This window comes from Gavialis gangeticus, unplaced genomic scaffold (assembly GCF_001723915.1).
Source record: "Gavialis gangeticus isolate Ggan-Ray unplaced genomic scaffold, GavGan_comp1, whole genome shotgun sequence".
NCBI classification, from domain to species: domain Eukaryota; kingdom Metazoa; phylum Chordata; order Crocodylia; family Gavialidae; genus Gavialis; species Gavialis gangeticus.
Window position 1 is genome coordinate 127810690 of NW_017729032.1, and position 22804 is coordinate 127833493.

Consider the following 22804-nt stretch of genomic DNA (forward strand, 5'->3'; position numbering starts at 1 on the left):
TAACTTTGTATTTCCTGTAACCTAGTTGCATTCCCCTCCTTACCCCCATCCTTCTATTGTTAGTCCCTCGCTTGGGCGATATGTATTTCTCTACTGGCTTTGTCATCTTTTTTTTGGATTCCCAATCCTAAACATTTACTAATAAAAGTCAATTTGGTGCTCAGATTTTTTATGCCTATGGCTGCATCCAGACAAGCGCAGTCATGTGTTATGTGGTGTTGCCTAAAGCCAGAGCCTGGCCTGCCAGGGTCATGCTCCAGCTGCTCACAAGGCTTCAAGCTGCAAGAGAGACATGGCTGCAGCTTCCCTGGCCCCCAGGACTGCAGGTAAGGCTGCCGGGGCCAGCAGTTGCTGGCCTCAGCCTCCCATATAACACCTAGGGCAACCTGCCTGTGCCAGAGAGTGCGTGGCATGGGCATTCCCCAGGGAAAGGTAGCAGTGACACAAGGTGCGCTGTTGCTTCTTGTCCCTGGGGAACCAAACATCTGTGCTCACCTGGGCCCAGCCTATGAATCTTAGAATGTCACAGTATGGTGGTAGGAGAAATTCAGGAGGGTATAAAATTATAACACACTGCAAAATCTATTAAAACAGTATCAACAGCAACAGCAAAACAAGTTGGTAAAGTGGGTTCTTTAACATGCATTTATGCTGAACTGATCATACTAACATGGAATCACAAACAGTATTTTAATGACAAAACAAAATCAATATTTTTAATAAAGGCCACTCAAGGGAAGCAGTGAGAACAAATATCTAGGGACCACAGGTTATCTTTGGGAGCACTTAAAAGAAAAATGCAATACATAAAAAGTCATTTTAGTGAAAGAAAACTTCTTTGTAGTTAATATTATATGCAGGAACCCATTTTGAGATGGATTATAAGTCAAAGCCAAAATGATTCATGCCACTAAATTTTTATATTGGTATTTACTACCATTTATGAAAATTTTGAGAAAATGAGTAGGTAGATTCTGAAAATAATGATTCCTTTAAAACCCAGTTGAAAGTCTACCTTCTTTGGCCCATCTCTCATGTTTCTTACATACTTCTTTTAATCTTTGCTAAGTAATTCATTGGATCAAGAACTTTTTGTACCTTCAATGCACCTCTATTGTTAGATAACTAACTGGTTATTTCCATAGCCCCATCGCTGAATATCTGAGGTCCTCTCAAACTTTAATAGATTTAATATTCACAGTACCAACATGAAGTAGGAAAGCATTTCTTCATTTTACAGATGTGCAGTTGATTTGCCTAAGGTCTACAGGAAATCTATGACTGAAGTAAAAATTTAACCTAGGTTTCCAGTCCAACAATGCTTTAGTCATTAGAAATCAGGTCCAGTCTGATGGAATTTAGGTGCCCAAGTTCCAAAGAGGAATACAGATTGATCCTGCTCTAGTGGCCAAAAAATACATAAGGTGTCTAAGATTAGCAGTGCCTCCATTTTGGATGGCAAAACTCCCTACATGCCTAGTTTTGGGTTTCTGAATATGTTCAGAAGTGATTCATTTTGACTACATAGGTGTTTATAGAGTTCATTGTGACTTAAAAAGACTCTAAGGAGGCATCTAAATTTCATCTCAGTTCCTTGGAATCAACTCCATTAGCTGCCCTTACAGCATTCCTGACCAGTGGCAATGCATAGGGGGTGCACGGGGGGTACACGTGCACCCCGAGAGCGCTGGTGCACCCCCTGATGGCTGCGCTTGCCACTTAGGTGATGGGCAGGGAGGGCAGGCGGCAGCACTGGTGCCCTCCCTGTGAGTGCCAGCTGGAGAGCAGGGCCGTCACGTGAAGCAGCTATGCTCTCGGTGGTGCATGAGCACCAGCCGGGGAGCAGGGCCACCAGCAGAAGCAGCTGTCGCCATTTCCAGAAGCACGATGGCTGCTTTTTGGTTAGTGAGATCAGGTGTGGGAGGATTCCACCCCCGTCAGCATGATCAGCTGTGGGGGGACCCCTCCCCCCCACCACTGACTGGTCGCTGGGGGGGGCATGTGTCCCCCCTGACGCGAGGCAGCAGTCGCCCTTGTTCCTAATTCACTAATGGAACTGAGTATATCACAAAGCACAGCAGCCACAGTAACTAAAAATGTATAGTGTTCAGCTTACATACAATAGCCTGGTGGTTCAGCTCATTCTTAAGAAGTGGAAAATCCAGATTCAATTCACTTCTCGGCCTGCAGAGATTCAACCCCTCATTTCCAAAAGAAGTATCCTAATGGCCTCTTCAAATCCTATTTCAGAAGGTGAGTGACTGTACATCCAATAACATAAAAGTTGTGAGAGCAGGGAGGGAGAAGGAAGCAAGAGGGGGCTTGACTATAGGCCAGAGACAACAACACATCCCTGGGAGAGGGAGTTTTGGGTGTTGATCCCCACTCCCAAAACTAGTTATGCACTTTACATAGGACAGTCATTGGATTAAAAAAACAGAAATAGCCTTCATATAATGGACTCTGAGGGCTCTCATATATAGGGATGTGCCATAACTGCCCATAAACAGTAGACTACAAAGCTGCTCCCCCATTGTTGTTTCTCCCTGGCACCCAGGGCTCTTGCGTTCTTGGCTGCACAATGGCCCAGCTTTTTCAACACGAGGGGTGGAGAATGCACCCACTCAGCCTATTCTGTAGGCTTGTTGTAGGTCACTCTTATGAGAAGTGGAAAATGGGAGTTTGAATCCTGAGGCTATGGAGGGAATTAAACCCTAGTCTCCTACTTCCTAGCCACTGTTCTAGCTATTAAGCAGTTACAGGAAAGGAAGCTGAGAAGGAGAGAGAAAGCACCATGTCAATTAGGTGGCAACCTTGAGAAAAGGGATACAACATTCTGGACCTTGAGTGAACAGTACTATCTAACTCAATTTACAACAAATGTTTTCAATCTATTGCAGAGACTTTAAATATATAACCTATTTAAAACTGCTCTCTTGTTATTTAAGCAATGGTGCAATTGAACAAAGTTATACAGCATGAAATGACTAAGTGTATGCATTTATTAGATTTTTAGAGTGTATGTTCTTTGGGCTGGGGATCATGTTTTCCTCTGTATTTGGAAAGCACACAATCTGGCTGGAATGTTACCATACTTTACAACATTTTATTGCATTTTTTCTTTGATTTTTCAATAGCCTCCTGCAAGGCAATAGATCACTGGAAATCCATTAGATGTTGCACAGAAGAATGAAGTCACATCAATCTATCAAAACAAGAAAACTACTAACTGAGCTGCAAGAGTGAAAAAAGCCACTGTATTAGCTGAAGCATGAGGTTCCAGTTCAGAGAAACTCTATTTATCATGTACTTTTGCAACTCCTAAAACAGAAGGATAATGCAGCACTACAGTGCCTGGACAAAGACAGACTAGGTAAGTCAGATGCTATTTTGACCTTATTCAACGGAGTTTTCACAATCCATTTGGCTGATTTTTCTCCACCCACATGTGATTATCAATTGAGAACACAGTGCAAATGGTGTTTTGGTAGGCTAGATACATTCACACACTGTGAATTTATACCTTTGTGTTGAACAATTAATGGGCATGCCCTGAATAAAAGGCACAGACTCCAAGAGTGTGACAAGCTAATGCAACTCTAAAAATGTGCAATCACCCAAACAGCTCGTAAAAGGAGTTTGCCATCCAGACACGCATAACCAACAAGTATGTGTACTAAAGACTGAACATTATCAAAACCATGCCTCAGCAGATGCACATACTATCAGACTGCAAGAGTGTTTTTGGTTTTATACCCTGTAGTAAGGCAGGTTCACTAACAGGCATCACTCCTTATCATGCAAGACTGAACATTTCTAAATAAAACCTTGTGCAGTTTTACAGTCCTGTGAAGAAAAAATTTCATTCACAAACTTATTCCTTATCTTAGTTCTACATCTATTAACAGATCCACATGAAACTAACAATATAAGTTTCAAAAGTTGTTTTGTTAGACTCTATATAACTCCCTTGCTGTATTACAAATATTTTAAAGATAAAAATAGGGATTTGGGTACAGATGTGTTTAGTATGTTTTCTGAGGGTATGTTTTTTAGTGTATGCTACTGTATTTTATAGTTAATATGTGAGTATTTCCGCTGTGTATTGAGTTATTGCTGTAGTTCAGGGGTAGGACTTATTTGTCAGCAAGTGTTTGTATATAATAAATTATTATTTAAATTAGTTGTTGAAATAAAATGATATCTTAAGCACCTCGTTAATGACAACATAGGATAGCCTTTTTTTTAAAGAATACATTTTTCTACCATTATAATTTGGGTCGGTACCACTTTCTTTGCTAACCGATATTTCAGGAACACATGAATCAGGACTTGAAACAAGCAATGAGTTTAAGGCAACTGATAGCTCCTGCAAGTGGTTTCTTCTCACCACCCAGTCACTCTAAGCCAACAGTTTAATGTTGGTGCTTATACAGCTTGATTTATTAAAAAGCAGTGTTGTACCTGCAGACATGCTGGAGCTCTGCCTTGAGGTTTATTCACGTCAACAGCCACAAGCTGCCACCCTCCTGCAGCATCTTCATGGAACATCTTAAAAGGGAAAATACTTGTCAGAAGCATTTTATTTACTAATAAATAAGGAGCTGCTCATATTCTCATGACTGCTCTTTGAAAGAAAGAGGGAAATGGTTCTTACTGTTCCAAAAAAGGTAATAGCTTGTCACTTTTTACTGTAATATCAATTGCAGTATCTGAATAATGGCTTCTAGTATAAAGAATTTCATTCAGGTAATGGAAAAAATTACTTATGTTTCCATAATAACTAGTCCTGTTTTATAGGACCAACTATACTAAGCATACTAACTCATCTAGATATTTCTATAAAACATCTGAGCTGAACAGATCCTCTCAGAAATGACTCCTCACTTATTTAGCATATTCAGAAAACCCCCAGCCATTTTAGGTTACTGAAAGGAAATTCTACAGTGAGTTGTTGGTTTTTTCTTAATTTAATGATAAATCATTCCACGTGCTTTTTTGTGGCAAAATTGTCACATCCCAGGCTCAGCTTCTGATGTTCATTACACTAATAGAAATACAGAGTAACACCATAAATAAAAGCCATGTCTACACTTGTGCTTAACTGCAGAGTAGATTAATAAGCTGTGGAGCAAAGTGTCACCATCTACATATGCAATGATATTAATCTGCAGTAAAGTTATTAACACCACAGTAAGATAATATTGTTGGGAACAGTACTATTTTATGCTGAGATATTTTACTGTGATTAAACATACATGTAAACACTGACCATAGGTATAAATTGTACCCCGTTAGCCCAGCTAACTGGAGGCCAGATTCCTGCCCACAGCCTAGCCACATGGCTCTGCACTTTCAGCGTCCTCGTGTCCCAGTCAGCTCCTGTACCACCCGCACCTTCACCCACAGCCTAAGGCTTAACGGCCCTGGAGTAAACTGCTCTGCCCTGGCTCAAATTGCTGCTGTCCTGAGCACAAATGTAGACTCTCCACTAGGGAGTAGTTTAATCCAGCTCAAACTGCTCTGGAGTGTATTGCTCCAAATTGATTGCATGTGTAGATGCACCCAAAGAGAAGTAGTTAACTGTGTTACTCTTAAGTCACGCAGAAGGCAGGACAGAGTGGAAACATAGGGCTTTTTTATATGTGTAAGCACCGCAGTGCCAGGCACCTTGAAAAGCACCCAGCACTGTGATGTATTTGTATAAATGGTGTAATGCACATCAGTGAGAAGAAAATGGTGGTGATGTACATTTGAAGTAAAAACACCTGAGAGGTGCTCAATTCATCACTTATACAACCACACGCGGTGCAGCGTAGTGCATGTCAGTTCGCATGCGGAGCACACTCAATTAATTGCAGGAAGCCCTCTGCACTGAGTGAGTTCAGTGTAAGTCGAAGGCTTTCAAGCACATCACAAGATTCAGCCCATTTCTGAGGGCTTGATCTGTGTCTGAAAACCTGAGGTTTTAAATCTATTCATTTTTTAAAATGCATTTTTGATTAAACGCTTGCATATTCTTGTTATTCACATATAAATTGAGTCATTATTATGACTTCTGCTAAGTTTGGTGCATTGTTGATATGTTATTCCAGTGATTTCCACAGTCTAAGTGTAGTTGCCTCAAAATTTGGCTCTGTGGCATGTGGTTGGGTGGTGTATGGTTGGGTGGGTGTGTGTGGCGTGCAATAATACCTTACCTGTTACCTCAATTAATTAATTGAGTCTGCTCCGAAACAGCAGATCTCCTGCATGTTGCATGACAAAAAAGTATGTGTATAAATGTCCTTAGAGACTACCTAATTTAGAAAATAAGCAACATGAAAGCTTATGCCTCTCTGAATAAGTCTGTAAGGTGCCACTCTGCCCTGCCTTCTTCATAAATGCAGGTACTCTGGATTTACTGTGTGCAACTAAATATTTGGAATAATATCCTGGCTCCATTGAAAAATTTCAAATACGCTCCTATCCTTTAGAAAGTTAAACACATCAGATTAACTGACTTTTGCCAGTAGTCACGAGACAGATTTGGGTTGGATGGTGTAAGAACTTGTTCTCTGAAAGCCATTAGCAGGAAATGTGTATGTATTCCTTTAAAGGTAATGAGCTACTTTGATATCTTTAGTCATCATCTGGGAGTTCTCCCTTTACCTTCTTGCAGAGATCACTTTTACATCAGCCCATCAGCACTTAGGAGAGACTTTTTCTTTGATTAGTAAGAGACTCATTTTCTACACAAATTAGTTGATTTGTCAACTTTTCTGTCACTTCAGGTCACTTCATCCCCAAACCAAGAAATAGCTGGGCTTTATCTGGTGCATTGTATTAGAAACACCCCTTTAGACTATGCCAACTAATGCAGAAAGAGGATGAATTACTTTGTTTTAGGTCTCTTAAAACTGACTCCCGTTGCATAGGTGTTTTAGGTAACATCACTTTTGGAACCAGATAAACATTTATCTGCATGCAGTCCACAAACTATATGTATTTTATAAACAGCGTTTATATCAAATATGATAATATTTGTCTGACTTGATGTCATTATAATTACTGTTCCCATAATCCAGAGCTACCCAGACTCGGCTGCTTCTAGAGTTTCTTTATAGAGGTATTTCTCTCTTAGGCCCTATTTCTTGTAGAGCTTGTGGCACTGAAGATAGGGATGTATGTACAAATATGGAAATCTTTTAATTGTATTCTGATGTGTGAAAAAGGTTGCCCTCTTGATATGGAAAAGATTTTAAACTGATGAAATAAGTTTTGAGGCAACTACACTTAGACTGTGGAAATCACTGGAATAACATATCAATGATGCACAGAAATTAGCAGACTCGATTTATATGTGAATAACAAGAATATCCAAGTGTTTAATCAAAATGCATTTTAAAAAATTAATAGATTTAAAAACTCAGGTTTTCAGACAAAGATCAATCTCTAGCTTTTGGGATTGGAGCAAAAAATCTCTCTTCATCATAAACTTTTCATATCTACCTTCTGAAGGTTTTTTCCACAATAGATAGATGATACTGACTGACATTAGGGTATTTCACTAGGTGGAGTAGGTCTGAAAGAACATGGCCATTCATATGTCCCAAATACTTAAAATGACTGCCACAATAGCGTAGCCAACATTTCAAGAACAAAACAGCAATTTCATCCTGGTACCCAAGCCAATGAACAATCTCTTCTAATGTGACTTCTTCCCATTTCCAGGTCCACATACTCTTTCTGTGGTTCCCCCTTGATACACTTTCACATATCAGAATCACAGTGTCTTCTGCTGTGGCTCCCTTCCTTCCTAAACACTACACTTTTGCCATCTCACCATTTTTTCAGTGCCAGCAGAGTCTACTACACTCACTCTGACCACCCCTTGTATTACTACCAGTCACACTTCGCAATCTTTCCCTCACCCCACTTGAAAAACTTGGTTACAGAAGCCATATTCATTAATAGTTCAAATCCCAAAAATTAAATGAGAGAAAGGAATTATCCTGCTCCCTATATAAATCTGACAAAAAGGGAGTTTAAGCAGTACATAGTAAACTCACAACCATTAAAATATGCTGGCTTTCCAATAACTTAACTCTTTTCCTTTCCTTCTGTGTTATTCTTTTTTAAGATACTGTATTTGAACAATGTGCTCTATTGCTTTATAAAATTAGATAATAATAACAACTGGGAAATACATATATATGCATGTAGAGTACAATATATATTAGGTGATAAAATATAGCATGCGCTAATCAGAATTTGTGGCTTACTACTCAGTAAACTAAAAACAAATGAGTGTATAGAGTACCTAAGTATTCAGAGTTACAACATCAGTACTTCACCTGGGTAGTCGCTGTTGAAGTAGTACTGCTTCTGGACCCCCACATCTGCTGGAATTGCACTCTAATTTCAGCAAATGTTTCAATGATGACCGCAATGAACACATTCTATTAAAAAAAAGATAAAAATTAAAGGCTTACCAGGAGCCTCAGCACACAGAAAGGAAGGGAAATTCATTCTAACATAAGTTATATTCTAGACAGGTTTAAAAGAGAAAATTGCATAGTACCTTAACAAGCCACGCAAGAAAGAAAATTAAGGTGATGAAATAGAAGTATGAACGCCATCGGGGAAAACTATCAATTGCTCGATACATAAGGAACACCCAACCTTCTTGAGAAGCAGCTTCATAAACAGTAAATATGCTTGTGCCTGTTGATGGAAAATGAAAATGTTTTAAATTAAAAAAAAAGAACATATCTAGGTCAGCAAGCAATCACTGTTCCATTTTTTTCCTTTCACTAAATGGTGTAAGCCCCCACCCCCAAAGGCATATGTAAGTTATTTCTTATGATTGGATCCAAAATTATGTTTACATTACAGTGGGTCCATATTCTCCTGTAGAATACACATGCACAGTCCTTGGTGAATCTAACTGCAGGCAGCCCTGTCTTTAAGATATTATATCTGCATATAAGTATCCCCTTGGAGAGTACAAGAAGGCAAGTTTGGGTCTTTTCTCTTGTAACAGTGTCTGAGAGGGGGAGGATTATGGACCCTTTCCAGACCAAGGCTTTGCCAATGCACTTCAGCTAAACCCAGTGTCTCCAAAGACAGAATTTGGCTTACTACATAATTTCAGTAGCACATGAGCTAATTTTCTTTAAAAACTGTGATGATCTTTCAACATTTGATGGAAGAGATGAGCTTGAATTTCTTTGCTATTAATAAAATAAGTATGGGCTAGGCAAGCAAAGACATACAACAAAACACATGGATAAGGTAGTTATATGCAAGGGTTTACTCGAATACATTTAGAGACTAAAAAGTGCAGATACTCGCAATAGCCACATCAATTTAAATGTGTTACAGATTTCATGATTTTTTTCAGAAGCAGTTTTGAACTAAAAAAATGACTAAATCTGGAGGAAGAGGGTAGAAAGGACACTTGTGGGTTTTTTGCCTGTAAGGAAACCTATATTACATTAAATGTAAGCATTGCTAAACATTATTTAATGATTGATTTTCTATTATAAAAAAACTACAGATTTGGGGAGCCCAAAGCATCCTCAAGTCTGCAGCCATTCTTTGCAAGCTGGCCCTTCAACAAATGTTGAAATTTTCAGGCTACTGGCAGTTTTCTGATACCATTTTGATGGAAAGGGAATGTAATGGGTGAAAATAAAGAAAAAAAGCAAAGCAATGTAAGAGCCAAGTTCTAAAATTCATGCTCTAGCCCAGTTGCACTCAAACTCCAGCCCACAGATTGAATCCAGCCATGGCAATTTACGATGACACTGCTCCTCTGCCACTAAATTTCTGGATGCATGGGAAGCTCTGTGGTTTAGATGACATGGCCCTACATGCCACAGGACCCCCAGGCTGCACACCATGTGCACATGCAGCACCTCTTTGCACATGTGTGTGTGAGGTGCCCCACTTCACCTTCCACTCCCCAGCTACAGGCTGTGCCACTGAACCTGTCGGCTGCATAAACACTCTGGGCGACTAGGTCCACTGAAGCCCTGGGGCTGAGGGATGCAGCAGAAGCTGGAGGATGCAGAGGGAGCCCCAAGACCATGGCTGATGCTGCAACTAGAATTATAGGGACTATGACAGCTGGGTAGGAGCTGGGAGGCAGGGTACCAGTTGGACAGTTCTGCTGTAGATGGTTGGAGCACCTCCTCTCAGCTCTTCCTCATTCTCCTAACAGAGGTATCACTAGTTCAGGGTTTTGTGTCTCTACTGTGTCACTTGTTCTGGGAGTGTCTGAATGTTACTGTAGCTATGATGGTCCAGGAAATGCCCAAGATTCAAGGGTTTTTTTGTGGTATAGTTTTTTGGACCGACTGTATAAGCATATATCATTTATTGGATCTACTGTATCCATATGACAATGAGTAAGAATTCAATAGAAGATTTCACTAAAATAAACGAAAAACCCTTGCCACTTGTTTTGGGGGTATTTTCTAAGAGCTGTTTCACCTTCCTTCAGAACTCTCTTATGTTTATGAATGTAAAAAGTAAGTCTGGAAAAAATACCTGTCCTCTTATTTTATGCCACTCCAAACTTAGATCGCAGACTGAAACTCAAGACCTTTCAGCACTTGCTTCTACAGAAAAATAAGTTTCTGATCTTTATTGTTACATCTATGTTCTGTCTGGGGGAATCACAGCTACAGAAATACAAAGAATGATGGAGATTCACTTACAGCCATAACACAACTTCCATTTAAACTGAAAAGAGTTTTTGCCTCTTCTTGCTAGGAATGACTTTAGCCCCTAGAGACTCTCCTGTGTCTTTTTCATCAGTCAGCCATATGCCTACTACTAAAAAGGCCAGTTTGCTGAACACAAACAAGCAGGTAGTGATAGGTACAAAAGCCTGTACTATCTCAAATATAGGGAAAAGAAAGACAAATAAATGCCATGATTCCTTCAGGTTTACTCCATCTCTCTTTGTTAACGAGTCCTTAACAGTACAATTATGTTAGGTACTTTGACAAGATAAATATTTAGACCTGGATGTTGAAGGCTTGAGCAACAGTTTGGAGTAGGTCGCCTCTTGAGGTCCATTTCAACCCCATTTTTCTAGGATTCTGTAACACCTGAAGAGTTGGAACCAACTGGTTTCTTCCTTCTACTGACCTGGGTCCAGCCAGTGAAGCACGTAAGAGGTGCATATGTTTTTAAGAAAATAATTGTCATATTAACACACCCTAATTATGTTGCTAAATTTGTGCCTGAGAGCCCAAATTATTATAAAAAATGCTATAAAACATTTACTTCTCCATTTGGGGCCAATCCTACAACACTTAATTCTGCATTAGAAGGGATTCCTGGATCAAGCCTTCAGTTTATTTTATTGTGTTAGTTTGTAATTATATTTCTGGTAAACCAGCAACCATAAAGATGGTTCTTCCAAGTAATAACTATGGCCATTTGGTTTCATGCTAACTATTTTTGTAACGCTGTATATGGTCTATGCAGAACTGTGTAGAAAAGCATAAAGAAACCCAAACTAGCATCGAGTACTGGAAACAGCATAGCTGGGTTAGTGCTGCATTCTGCAGGCGCGTCTACATGTGCAGTTACACTGCCTGAATAAACTGTGGAGTTTATTGCTCTGGAGTTTATTTTTCCTAGGTATGCTGTTGGAATGTACACCCTGGAGCAATTACCTCCAGAGCAATAAGCTTCACAAGACATGGAGCTGGCCTGGAGCAGCCTCAACTGGCTAGGGATTGTGGGGTTCAGCCTGCCAGCTGGGGGCTGCACCCTCTGGCTCGGCGTGCTGTGGAGGAGCTGGCTGGTGCATAAGGGAGCTTCTTCATGGGGCTAGCCAGCAGGCAGTCCCCATACTAAAGCACCCTCATGCCTATCAGCCCCTCCAGTATCTACATGTGTGCTGCTGCACAATTTTTCACATTCTACATTTTAGTATTTCCACGTACTATCCTGTTGCAGAATAAATTATTTTACTCCAGACTAATAGAGGTGCATGTGTAGACACCAAGACATTTGCTGTACAGCTAATCAACTGGACAGTAAATGTCTCATGTACACACTCCCAGCATTAGCTAATTTATCCTGCTAAGAAGGATAGTTCCTCACTAATGTGACCATAATGCTTCCAGGATCTGAGCTGGCTCATTTAGAACCAGCTGGGGTATTTCTAGCCATTTTTCCTTTTCTATACTTAGATGGTAAATTTCCTAGGAGAAAGGACTAACTTTTGGTCATGTGTCTGCATGATAGGGGCTTGGCTTATCACTGGTCTTAAGAAGTCCTACTGCAATAGTATAAAATGATCCTGTAATGGGTTTCATGCAGACAGACTTCTGCCCTTCCCAGAGACCATACAAGTCAGAGGGGCCCATTCACAAGGAATATATTACTGGCAAAAGATTCACATTTTTGGCTTGGATAATATTGGTATTGCTTGATGGATATTTAGGGGATGTTTTATGTTTAAAATCTATTCCTGATACATTTTCATCTAATATTTTATTAGGAAATGCTGAACAGGTTCATTCTGAAATAACTCTTTATGTTTTTCTTAGTCAGAACCTTCTTGAACATGTGTTTTACCAGCAAACAGCCAAGAGGTGCAAAGTGCAAGAGTCTAAGGTTATTTATAAAATATTCATTAACAACACAGAGACAATGAGACATGTCTACTAATTCCTGAATATTAAATGCAGACATTCAGAAGTCAAAATATCAGAATGATCAATATTATTTATAGGCACTTGTTTACTAGCACAGGTCTGGAAACTCCAGCCTTTAATGTTTTCTATCCAAAGCTACTAAGAAATTATTCAAGTCTAACCTTTTAGTCCCACTTTCTATTTACCACAATAATTTAGATTGTGTCCATTTTACTTCCATGAGTTCCTTAACAAAGGGCGTGTCTACACATGATGATTTAAGGCACATTAGCTGTTTTTAAGGTGCATTAAGGGCACAGGTCTACATGTGCGAGCCCTTAGTGTGCCTTAAAAATGGTGATCTTAGGCTATTTGCGCCTAAATTTGATACCTGCTTTTGCAAATAGCTAAAGCACCTTAATGCACATGTAGATGCACTAAGGCACATTAATACTGTGTATATAGATAGACTTGGGACTAACTTTAGTCCCAAATAGGTTTGCACACCGCGTTAATGCATCTTAGCGCATGCATATGTGCTTAAATGGTTTTAATGCTCATTAGGCAAATGTGCATTAAGTTTAGGTATGTGTAAAAGCATGCATAGACAAGCCCAAAGAGTATGTAGGTCAGGAATCAGAAAACTCTAACAGTGTATTTTTTTGCTGGATTGAGCTACCGTACTAATATGACATTGTAAAAAGGAATCTTTTCTGGAAACAACTTCTCACCTGTTAATGTTTCTTTCTGCTATGTCTGCTAGTGATGGATGAGTCTTGTTCCACTGAGAATCAAGGCACTCACAGAACTGCAGTAATTGGGTCTGCCTGGGAAAGAACTCACCCCAAATGGCACCCTCCAAGGTGACTGGCTCTAAAGATCATGATAAACTAGTCAACGAATGAACTGGATCCTCATCTGTTTTACAATCAGATGTGGCTCTTTTTCTTCCCAATTACAAAAAAATAGCACACTTTGCAAGATTGTGATATATGCAACTCATTTTCTATTTATTTTTCTGAAAGGAAGAGCAACACTGACAGAGTCTTGGAAGAAAACGTCTTGTGGCATTATACCATCACATCATGGTGTATCCCAAGTTGCTTTTGGTAGCATTGAAGTGATATTGTTGCTGTGATCATCCACTAGACATGCAAGATGCAAGGATTCTTGTGGGTAATATCTTTCATTGAACCAACTATATTGTTGGGGTAGACATACACAAGTTTTTGAGTATCACAGTACTCTTCCTTAAGCCTCTGGGGATACTGTAATAGCTGTAAGCTTGCCTATGTCTATATCAATCATACAGCTGGTCCAATAAAAGATATCACACGCAAGAATTCTTACCTAAGTTGTTTTTGACATCTGAAGACATTATTAATGGATGTCTGCATATGCCACAGAAATATTTCCTATTTAATGCTGGATGGGTGAATATTGAGCTAGGAAACATGTTTTCTTTACTTCTACAGATTTTGGCCATTTCTTTGATCTTATCTCCTGATGAATTATGGAATAAGTTCCAAGAGAGACTTCAGTAAAAAAAGGCAGGTTGTATACATTGACAAGAAAAACAAACAAACAGAAGCCAACTTGAAAATGTTAGGAAAAATGTAATTTCTAAAGTGAAATAGATAAAATGGGAGTGACCCGAGTACAATCTACTTCAAATTACAACACTGGATATTACAAGAAGTTATAGATAAGCCTGGAATCTTCATGGAAGGCTTATTCACTTGCAGCTGTTTGGAATCCAAAATTCAAAAAATAATTTGAAAATTCATAACATAATTGTTCAATTTATTGTCACAAACTTGATTAAATATACTAGAACAAAACAAAGCTGTTAAAGAGTTGCAAGATTTACAAAAAAAGGAATCTATTAAAAGTTGCTAACTAGATAACTGAAATTAGTCATTAGTCATTATCAATTAAAAAGTCACCAAGAAAATTTGTAAAACAGAAGGGTTGTTATGCAAAGTATTTATATCAAATGTATTGGGTCATCTGTCATAATAAGGCAACCCAATGAATGGACAAAAATGTGCAATTAACCCAATTAAAATATTTAATGTTCAACTGTGACACTAAAGTACAGATATAACTTTTTTTCAGAACTGGTGGTGGTGTTCCTCAGAGCCATTTAAAGGCTGCCACCAGAATAAATATGCACTCTTACAGTATATTAAACTACAAAGTAATACAGCACTTAACATTGTTAATGACAATGCCAAAAAACAAGCTGTTAACAATCTTTCTAAACGTTCAAAGCTGTTTGAAGTGGAGATAGAAAAAAGGATCACAGTAAGTGATACAAAGTTAAATACCATCAAATGGATTCCTTATTAAAAAGAACATTTCTTAACTTCCATCTGATAACTTCATTTAGCATGATTTTGAAGCTCTCAGCAAGGAGTGGGGAAAAGAAAGGACCCTACCTAGTTTGCCATGAGGCATATTACGAAGTAATGTAGAACTACAGAGGGCCCATGCACATAATTCAAGGGAACTGGCAGATAGAAAGAAATTATTGCGGGTATTAAGAGTGGAATTACCTGGTCAGTTCAAAGTATGAGACAGACCAACCTTTTTCAACTCTCTGTACAACTGGTCCCTCATATATGGAATGTGTTACAAATATAAATATGTACCACCCTAATTCAGGAAGTGAAGGCAACTTTGCTATAAAAAGGAAATCCGAGTTAAAGCCTGACTGTGGACCTATCAGCACCTCTTGTTTTATCTATACTTACCCTTCTAAATTCAAAGCTTTGCTACAGCAAGGCAGTTACACATGTGACTACAACGAGATTACTCACATGCTTAAAGTTGGGCATGTGCTTAAAGTTCTTTCTGAATCAAGGCCTATGGAGAAAGCACTTTTTCCCCAATATTATTCTGACTTAGCTGATGTCAGGTTATCTAAATGTCAAGATGAAAATATTTAGGGTTATGTTTAGATCAAGTTTAAGTAGCTGTTTAAAAAAGGAAAATTCAAGGTAGAAAAGATTAATATCTATTTGGGTGAGAGAAAAGGTTACGTTTGTCCAAATGCATTCAGAAATACATGATTCTGGCCACAAGGGTGGGAAAGACTGGCAAATATAGAATATATTGTAAACATAAATAAAACCATGCAGTCATTGCCATTAACCGATTCAACATAAAATGACTAGATTCACACATGCGCATTCTCACAGAAACTGAGGGTGGAAGAAGAAGGGAATTTAAAAGTGTTTAAAATTCTTTTAATAAGTTTTACTTTTGTGTTTAGAGGAGGTGTTGATCATTTTCTTTTAAATAGTTGGGTAGGTAAAGATAATGAGGAAGCAAAATGTTGCTTCAGATTGTGTTGCACTTCCCTGCAAACAAATTTTTTGAAAAAAAATATAAGCTCATGTCAAGCTTGAAAACTGATGTCAACCTTTTAAACAGTCAAGATTTCTACTTTTGCGGACTTTCTAAAACTTCCATTTGCATTTTCAAAACCAAAAATCTCCTTCATCCACAAAAAGGCATAAATGTACAATAAATTATAGGTTTCAGTATGGAAAACGAGTTGTAATAAAGTGGCTCACTTTACACTAAGTACTCATATGACTTGGACTTTATAGAATGTAAAAGTGCAATCAGGAGGAAAAGTAAATCTCTATTAGCCAGACTCTTTGAGCTATATGGACACTGTAATAAACTGTGCCTTCTTCAATACAGATATTTCTTTAAATTCTTAAGTTGCAAACATTAGCCTCAGGGGGCATGGAAAAAATCTTTGATTCAATATGTTTTCTTCCTGTAAGAGAAATTGTTATAATAAAGGTTAAAAATCCATTAGTTTTCATGCATAGCTAGGAAAAAAGGACAGATGACATTTTCCCCAATGTGCATGTGACGCAAACCATGAACAATATTACTGGAAGAAAAAAAATGAAAAGACAGAAGCATGTATCTGATACCTCTGCTCAGGAGAACAGACGAGAAACTTTTGCCACTGGAAGTATGTATGTTTGACTGTAAACCAAACCTACATGTTAAATACATGAGGAATTGTTGAGAAATATTACAGTAAGAACATTTAATGGAGGAGAGAAAATTAAGGTCTCATTCCCTGTGTCTAATGCAGGACTGCAATTATTTTCCATAGTTACTTATATTCCCTAAAATGTGTGGCACTCTTCTGACTTTCACCATGCTCAGTGGTACAAATCTTGTCATGCCAGTCACTTAAGCTACTGCTAACATTTTAGGAAAACTGAGGAACAAGGCGAAAATGAATTTCTTCAGGTCACACACGAAAATCTGCAGCAGAGCTGAGAGTGGAACTCTATTCCCTTCATCCAATGCCTTTACCATAAGACTATCAATATTGCAGGCAGGGGGACAAAATGCTCAACCCAGCAGATAGCTTCTGTCTTTGATTTCTTTGATTATGTTTCATAACTTACAGCTGCCATCAATATTGTTAGAAACAAAAAACAACAGGTAGAATTCATTTGTCCATTAGTCTGCAGCTACCACCTCTGAAAAAGATAGCTATCATGTCTTCCAGGTGCTTATGAATTCTGCTTATGCCAGCCATGTTGGGTCAAATCTACTTTTTTCCTAGAAAGAGTTTCCTATTCTTCAAATGTTGTATGAACCTGCTGAAAAAGGAAATTAATGTGAGGGCCTCTCCTCATTACCCTTTGGATGATTTTTTGCCAGTCAGACCTCCAGTGTGATGAGAAGTCCCTTGTTACATTCCCTGCCATATATTTCCTTCCAAAACAATAGGTCAAGTATTTTTGGCCATGCTCATTTGTAAGGTTGCTATTATGACCACAACCAGTACTTATCCTTCCTTAGGTCTCCTTTTAGACTTGAGTACACTGCAACGTGTACTTTGTAAATACAGTTTAGTAGTTTTGTCTTGTAAAACAATTTACTTATAAGGATCATTCTTATGTCCCTACAGCAAAGTGCATCTGTCTCCTTTTTATCAAATTTGCGGGCATCTGGTTGAAAAAACTCTGACTGGAACTGAATCCTCTTTTGTTTTGTATCTTCAAAATCAGAAAGTATTTGACACCCCGGATTGCCACTGAACTGCAAATAACTACTATTCCAAGTCATGGAAATTTCAATATGAGTGTGTTACAATTCAACAGAGCAACCTTTGACTTTCAAATACCCAGTGGACCTCAGTGACTCCTTGCAACATGAGAAGTGTGTCTCAGTGCATGTATCAAATTTTGAAGGCTCATGTTCCCAAGGTCTGGATATATCCACAAAATGATTAGGATGGCTTTGATAGATCTTTATAAAGATTTCATTATACTAGTAGTAGAGTATTCTATCCTACTGTGTAGTTAGAAAAAATACAAGGCATTTCAAGTGTATATAAAGGAAAGTTTAGTTTTGTCATTTTTCATTTTAAAATGGGTTAATCAAATGAAAATTCACCATTACAAACACAAAAAGTTGTTTGTTGTTAGTAGTAAATATTTCAGTCTCCAGTTAGTAGATCACTAGTCTCTGTAATTTAGTGATAGCCACTAGGTGGTGATCATGCACCTTGTGCACATCTGGAATGCCAGTTAGGAAGCTGTAGTTGTAGCAGGGACTCTGCCTGCTTTCCACTTTAAGCTAATGCATTGTCACTGTAATGACTGATTTTGATTGCCATTTCTATACCCAAAGGCAGTCCCTGCTGGAGTGGGGGAGGGACAAGTGGGAGGGAGGGGGAAGTGCTACTGAGCACCAGAGGGGAAGGAGCACCCAGAGCTAGGTGGCAGGTAGGGGAGTTATACCACCTCTAGAACTCAGGTTTCCTTCAAATGCATTCTTTTTTAATTGCACTTTATACAGACTTCTCCCTACAGAACTTATAGGTTTTGGGAAAGATTACATCCATAAAGAAGATGTCACTGTGTGGTCTGGCTCTTTTTTAATTTAGTTTATAGATTTTCCATTGCAAGCAATTTCTAGGTGCTCCTTCCCCTGCGGTGCTCAGTAGCACCTCCCCTCCCTCCCACTTGGCTCTCTCCCTCTCCAGCAGGGGCTTCTTCTGAGCATAGGAATGGGACCTGCTCATTGCTGCTGTCTCCAGCGGATCTGCAGGCAAGAGGACCCCATAGCTGCTCCTGCCCTATCCTACCAGGGGCTGTATTGAGTGTGTTGCTCAACCAGCAACAGGTGGGTTCCCCCTTATAGTATCTGCTCCTTACCTGTTCCTCCAAGTGATTGACTGAATCCAGAATTTTGTAAAAGAGGGTGCAGGTTCAGCAACCGGCACTTCAGTAGGAGCTGCAACCCCACTCCCAACTTCCCCTTACTGGAGTGGGCAGACCATGCCACCATGAGAGTAGCACCCAGGGAGTTCTGGTGCCAGCACTACCTTCCTTCTCCTACATGTTCAGGGGCACCTTGACCCCAGTCTCATCCCCTCCTCCCTCACCTGCCACAGTCCCCTCTGTCTCTGGCTCAGCCAGGGGTGGGAGGAGCTCAAGAGCCACCCATACCTCACTTCAGCCAGACTGTGTGGAGAAAAGGCCTCACCTCGGGACAGTGGCCATAGCAGACAGCAGGCTCCCCCTCCCCACATTTGATTCCGGGCTTGTGGAAAACACCTTGGAGGACTGCTGCTGTCCCTAGCAAAGCCTAGAACCCATGCCAGTGGTGTACTGTGGGTCTCTGGTGCCTAGGGGCCAATGCCTGTATTGGCACACCCCTGGGGACAACCTGAGCAGGATGCAGAACCCCCTCTCCCACCCCACGGGGAAACTGACATCATGGCACATCAGGAGAGGGGCAGCAGCCTGAATTTCTGGTTGTAACAGATAAAGAAATGTACAAGATGCTAGGTGCAAGCGTGGACCACACACCAAACACGGGAGGCGCCACAGCCTCTTGGCCCAGCCGGCACCCCCCACCCCACAGGCCGACACCCAGGGGCCATGGCCCCCTCCTGCCTGCCCCCCCATTGGTATGCCACTGCCCCATGCAGCCCAGCTGGAGTGAGACAGAAGCAGCTTTGGAGCTCCCTCTGCAGCCAAGGGCAGTGGCAGGAGGGGAAGGGGGGGTAATAGGAGTGTAGGGAATGTGAGCACAGGGGCTTAGGGAGAAGGTGCTGGGAGTGGGGCTAAGTTTTTACCTGCTTCAGGGACTTAAAACAAGTCCTGGGTGGCTGCTCCTGTGATCTGAAAGGGGGACATAACCATGCTACTGCACTGCCTCAGCATCAACCCTGCCTGCAGCCACAGAGTATAGACTATCTCCTTGCTCTGTATAAATCACCCTTCAGATGTTTGCAGATTAACATCAAATACTCCCTCCTCCTCCTCTTTTCCAGATAAAATAACCCTAGTTCTTTCAACCTTTCCATGACAGTCTTACTTCCAAGGCCTGTAATCATCTTTGTTGCTCTGCACTGGGCTCTTTCCAATCTGTCCACATCCTTCTTGAAGTAAGGGGGCCAAAACTGGACACAGTGCTCCGGGTGAGGTCTCACCAAGTGCTGAATAGAGCAGAAGAATCACTTCCCTTGATTTGCAAGTGACATTTCTGTTAATACAGCCCAGGATGCTGTTGGCTTTTCTTTTTTTTGTCAACAAGAGCATGCTGTTGGCTCATATTGAGCCTATGGTCTACTGCAGTGACCAGCAGCAATCTTTTCAGGCCATGAGTCAGAACACCTGAACTCCAGTCTGAACAGGCTGGGTGGCTCTGGCAGCCCATCAGTGCTGGGGGTCTTTCCCTGTGCCCGTGCTGTGGCCCAGAAACTGAGAGCTGTGCCTGTGTTGCTGCCACTTGTGTCCTGCTCCCTGGCTAGGGTGCAAACACAGTTTCCAGACAGTGAAGAACTGCACTGGGGCCAGACTGGTGGAAGTCATATCCATGCTGCCACCTCTTCCTACCCCTCTTTTACCTCCCAGCTGTGACATGCATGCAGATAGTGGGAAAATCTCCTGCGGCTGGACAGAGTCTATCTGGAAGCTGAGTGCATGTTGGTGAGGGTGGGGGATAGTGGGGAGAAGTGGCAGTCAGGAGAAGCAGCAGCAGCGTGGGCACAGCTCCTTGCTGCTTAGCCCCCATGGAGGGTGAGCATGGGTCAACACAGACATGGGCACAGGCAAAATCTTCCAGCTCTGCAGGCTGGATCCAGTGGGTCCATGGGCCGGATCTGGCCCACAAGCTGCATGCTGCCGACTTCTGGTCTACTAGAACCTCCCAGGCTGCATACTGCAGCCTAGAAACCTAGGTGGTCATTCCCAGCTTGTAATTCCTGTTCCTTCCCCTTCTCAAAGATGGGCACTATATCTGCCCTTTTTCTATCATGTGAGACCTCACTTGACTTGCGTGAGTTCTCAAAGAGCATAGGCAGTGGCTCTGAAATTACTGCAGACAATTCCTTCTGTACAATTCTGTACTGCAGACAATTCCTTCTAGACAGCATCCTATCTGCCCCTGCAAACTTGAAAAACCAATCATTTGATGAATTTAAACTATCTCACTCCATAAACATTTGGTAAATAAGTTCATTATTTGCAGCCATTTACTACATTATATGAATGAATGAATAGTAGCTTTTGGATTGTTACCAGCAATCCATAACAGTTGGTATAGATATTTGCTATTCACGTTTCCTGCCATAATACTGGTCTCGTAAGTCATGTGAAAATTATTTGTTTCTTGATTCAATACTTAAGCTTTATAACTTCATAAATAAAGCGGCTTTGGGAATAACTGCACAAGGTTTTCAAAAAGACCCTGCACTTCCAGTGTGAATATTGATGTTTAGTTGTTCACAGGAATAATTGTGACACTTCTGCTTTCTGTGAATATTCTTGTAAATAAAACCTCTCTTCCCTAAACATTCAAAAATAATCACCTTAGGAGATTGTGAATAAGATGGTTTTATTTACACAAATCTTAACTAATCTTCTTTTTGTGAATTCTCATAACTCTTGTACTAATATCCTCTCATATACCCATTATATTAGTCTTTTGGAGTGACAGCTTTGAAAGTCTTACCGGCAACTGAGGAAAGACAAAGAACAGTTGAACTGTGAATTGTTCACAACTTACATTCCACCATCTGGTACCTTTGGAGAACCTTGTAAAGAATTTAGAATACAGGGATTTTATTTCTACAAATACCACATACAGCACATGGGCTGTAGCAAAACTAATTTGGCAAAAAAGGCTTATGCACATAACTTTCTAAGCCTGTAACAACTGCTCCCATATATATATTTTAAAAAAATATATATATGGGAGCAGTTATAAAATATAAAAAAGAGTAGAGTATCTTTCTATCAACTGAAATGCATTACCAAAAGAAAAAAAATAGTAAAGAATAAACCCAATACATTACAACATCAAACTGCCAGTTAGGCTCCGGAGCAACAAAAGACGCGCAGGTGAAAGCCCGCCGCGCCCCTGCTCCCCTGAAGCCCCCCAGACACCCCCCAGCAGCCGTGGAGCTCCCTGCCAACCCCTACCACAGCTGGAGGCAAGCGGGGCCCATGGTGGGAAGGGGTTAACCCCTCTCTGAGTGGGAGGCAGCGGCTGCGTGGAGCCGGGCTGGGTCAAGCCCCGCCCAGGCCCCTACTTTGCCCAGCCCCCCAGGGAGTCACGCGACCGAAGCTGCACAAACAGGCGCGCTTGTCTGCTGGCAGGTGAGTTAGCACGGAGTTCACGCAGGAGGATGCATGGGAGGACCCGAGACCCTGCCTGCGAACTCCCCAGAGTAGACAGACCCAGCCATAGCCAGCCTAACAGAGGCATGACATGGATGGGCATGCGCCACACCCCAAGGCTCCCCTCGGGCTCTGCGGCCCCCCCCCCGGCACCTCAGAGACCGCCACCCAGACAGAGCCCATGGTTCCAGGCCCCACGGTTCCGGGCTCCACGCAAAGGGAGCCTCTAGCTCTCAGCTGCGCAGGCTGCCTGTCCCTTTTTCAGGCTCTGGGGCCTGGGAGCAGGGCCACCTTCCCGTGTGGGGTCTGCTCCCTTTTGGGGTCTCTGGCGCACTAGCTGGAGGAGTTCCAGGCCACAGTCCAGAGACTGCGTACCATCAGGGACTGTGATCAGGAGATCGACTCTTACTGCCAGGCTCTTCTCCCCCGGGAGCTGGAAGGTAGACCACCATCTCCCTCCAGGACAAAGGAGGACTCTGG

General features: G+C 41.0%; 1 protein-coding gene across 3 annotated transcripts in view; it reads right to left on the minus strand.

Annotated features, from left to right (window-relative positions):
• Positions 1-22804, minus strand: part of NALCN (sodium leak channel, non-selective) — a 564495-nt gene that overhangs the window by 373402 nt on the left and 168289 nt on the right. For all 3 annotated transcript variants that reach the window (XM_019524286.1, XM_019524284.1, XM_019524285.1), the window contains 3 exons: positions 8564-8706; positions 8337-8441; positions 4465-4551 (listed from right to left, as the gene is read on the minus strand). In XM_019524286.1, the coding sequence (XP_019379831.1) occupies positions 4465-4551; positions 8337-8441; positions 8564-8706 (335 nt within the window). The remainder of the gene's footprint in view (positions 1-4464; positions 4552-8336; positions 8442-8563; positions 8707-22804) is intronic.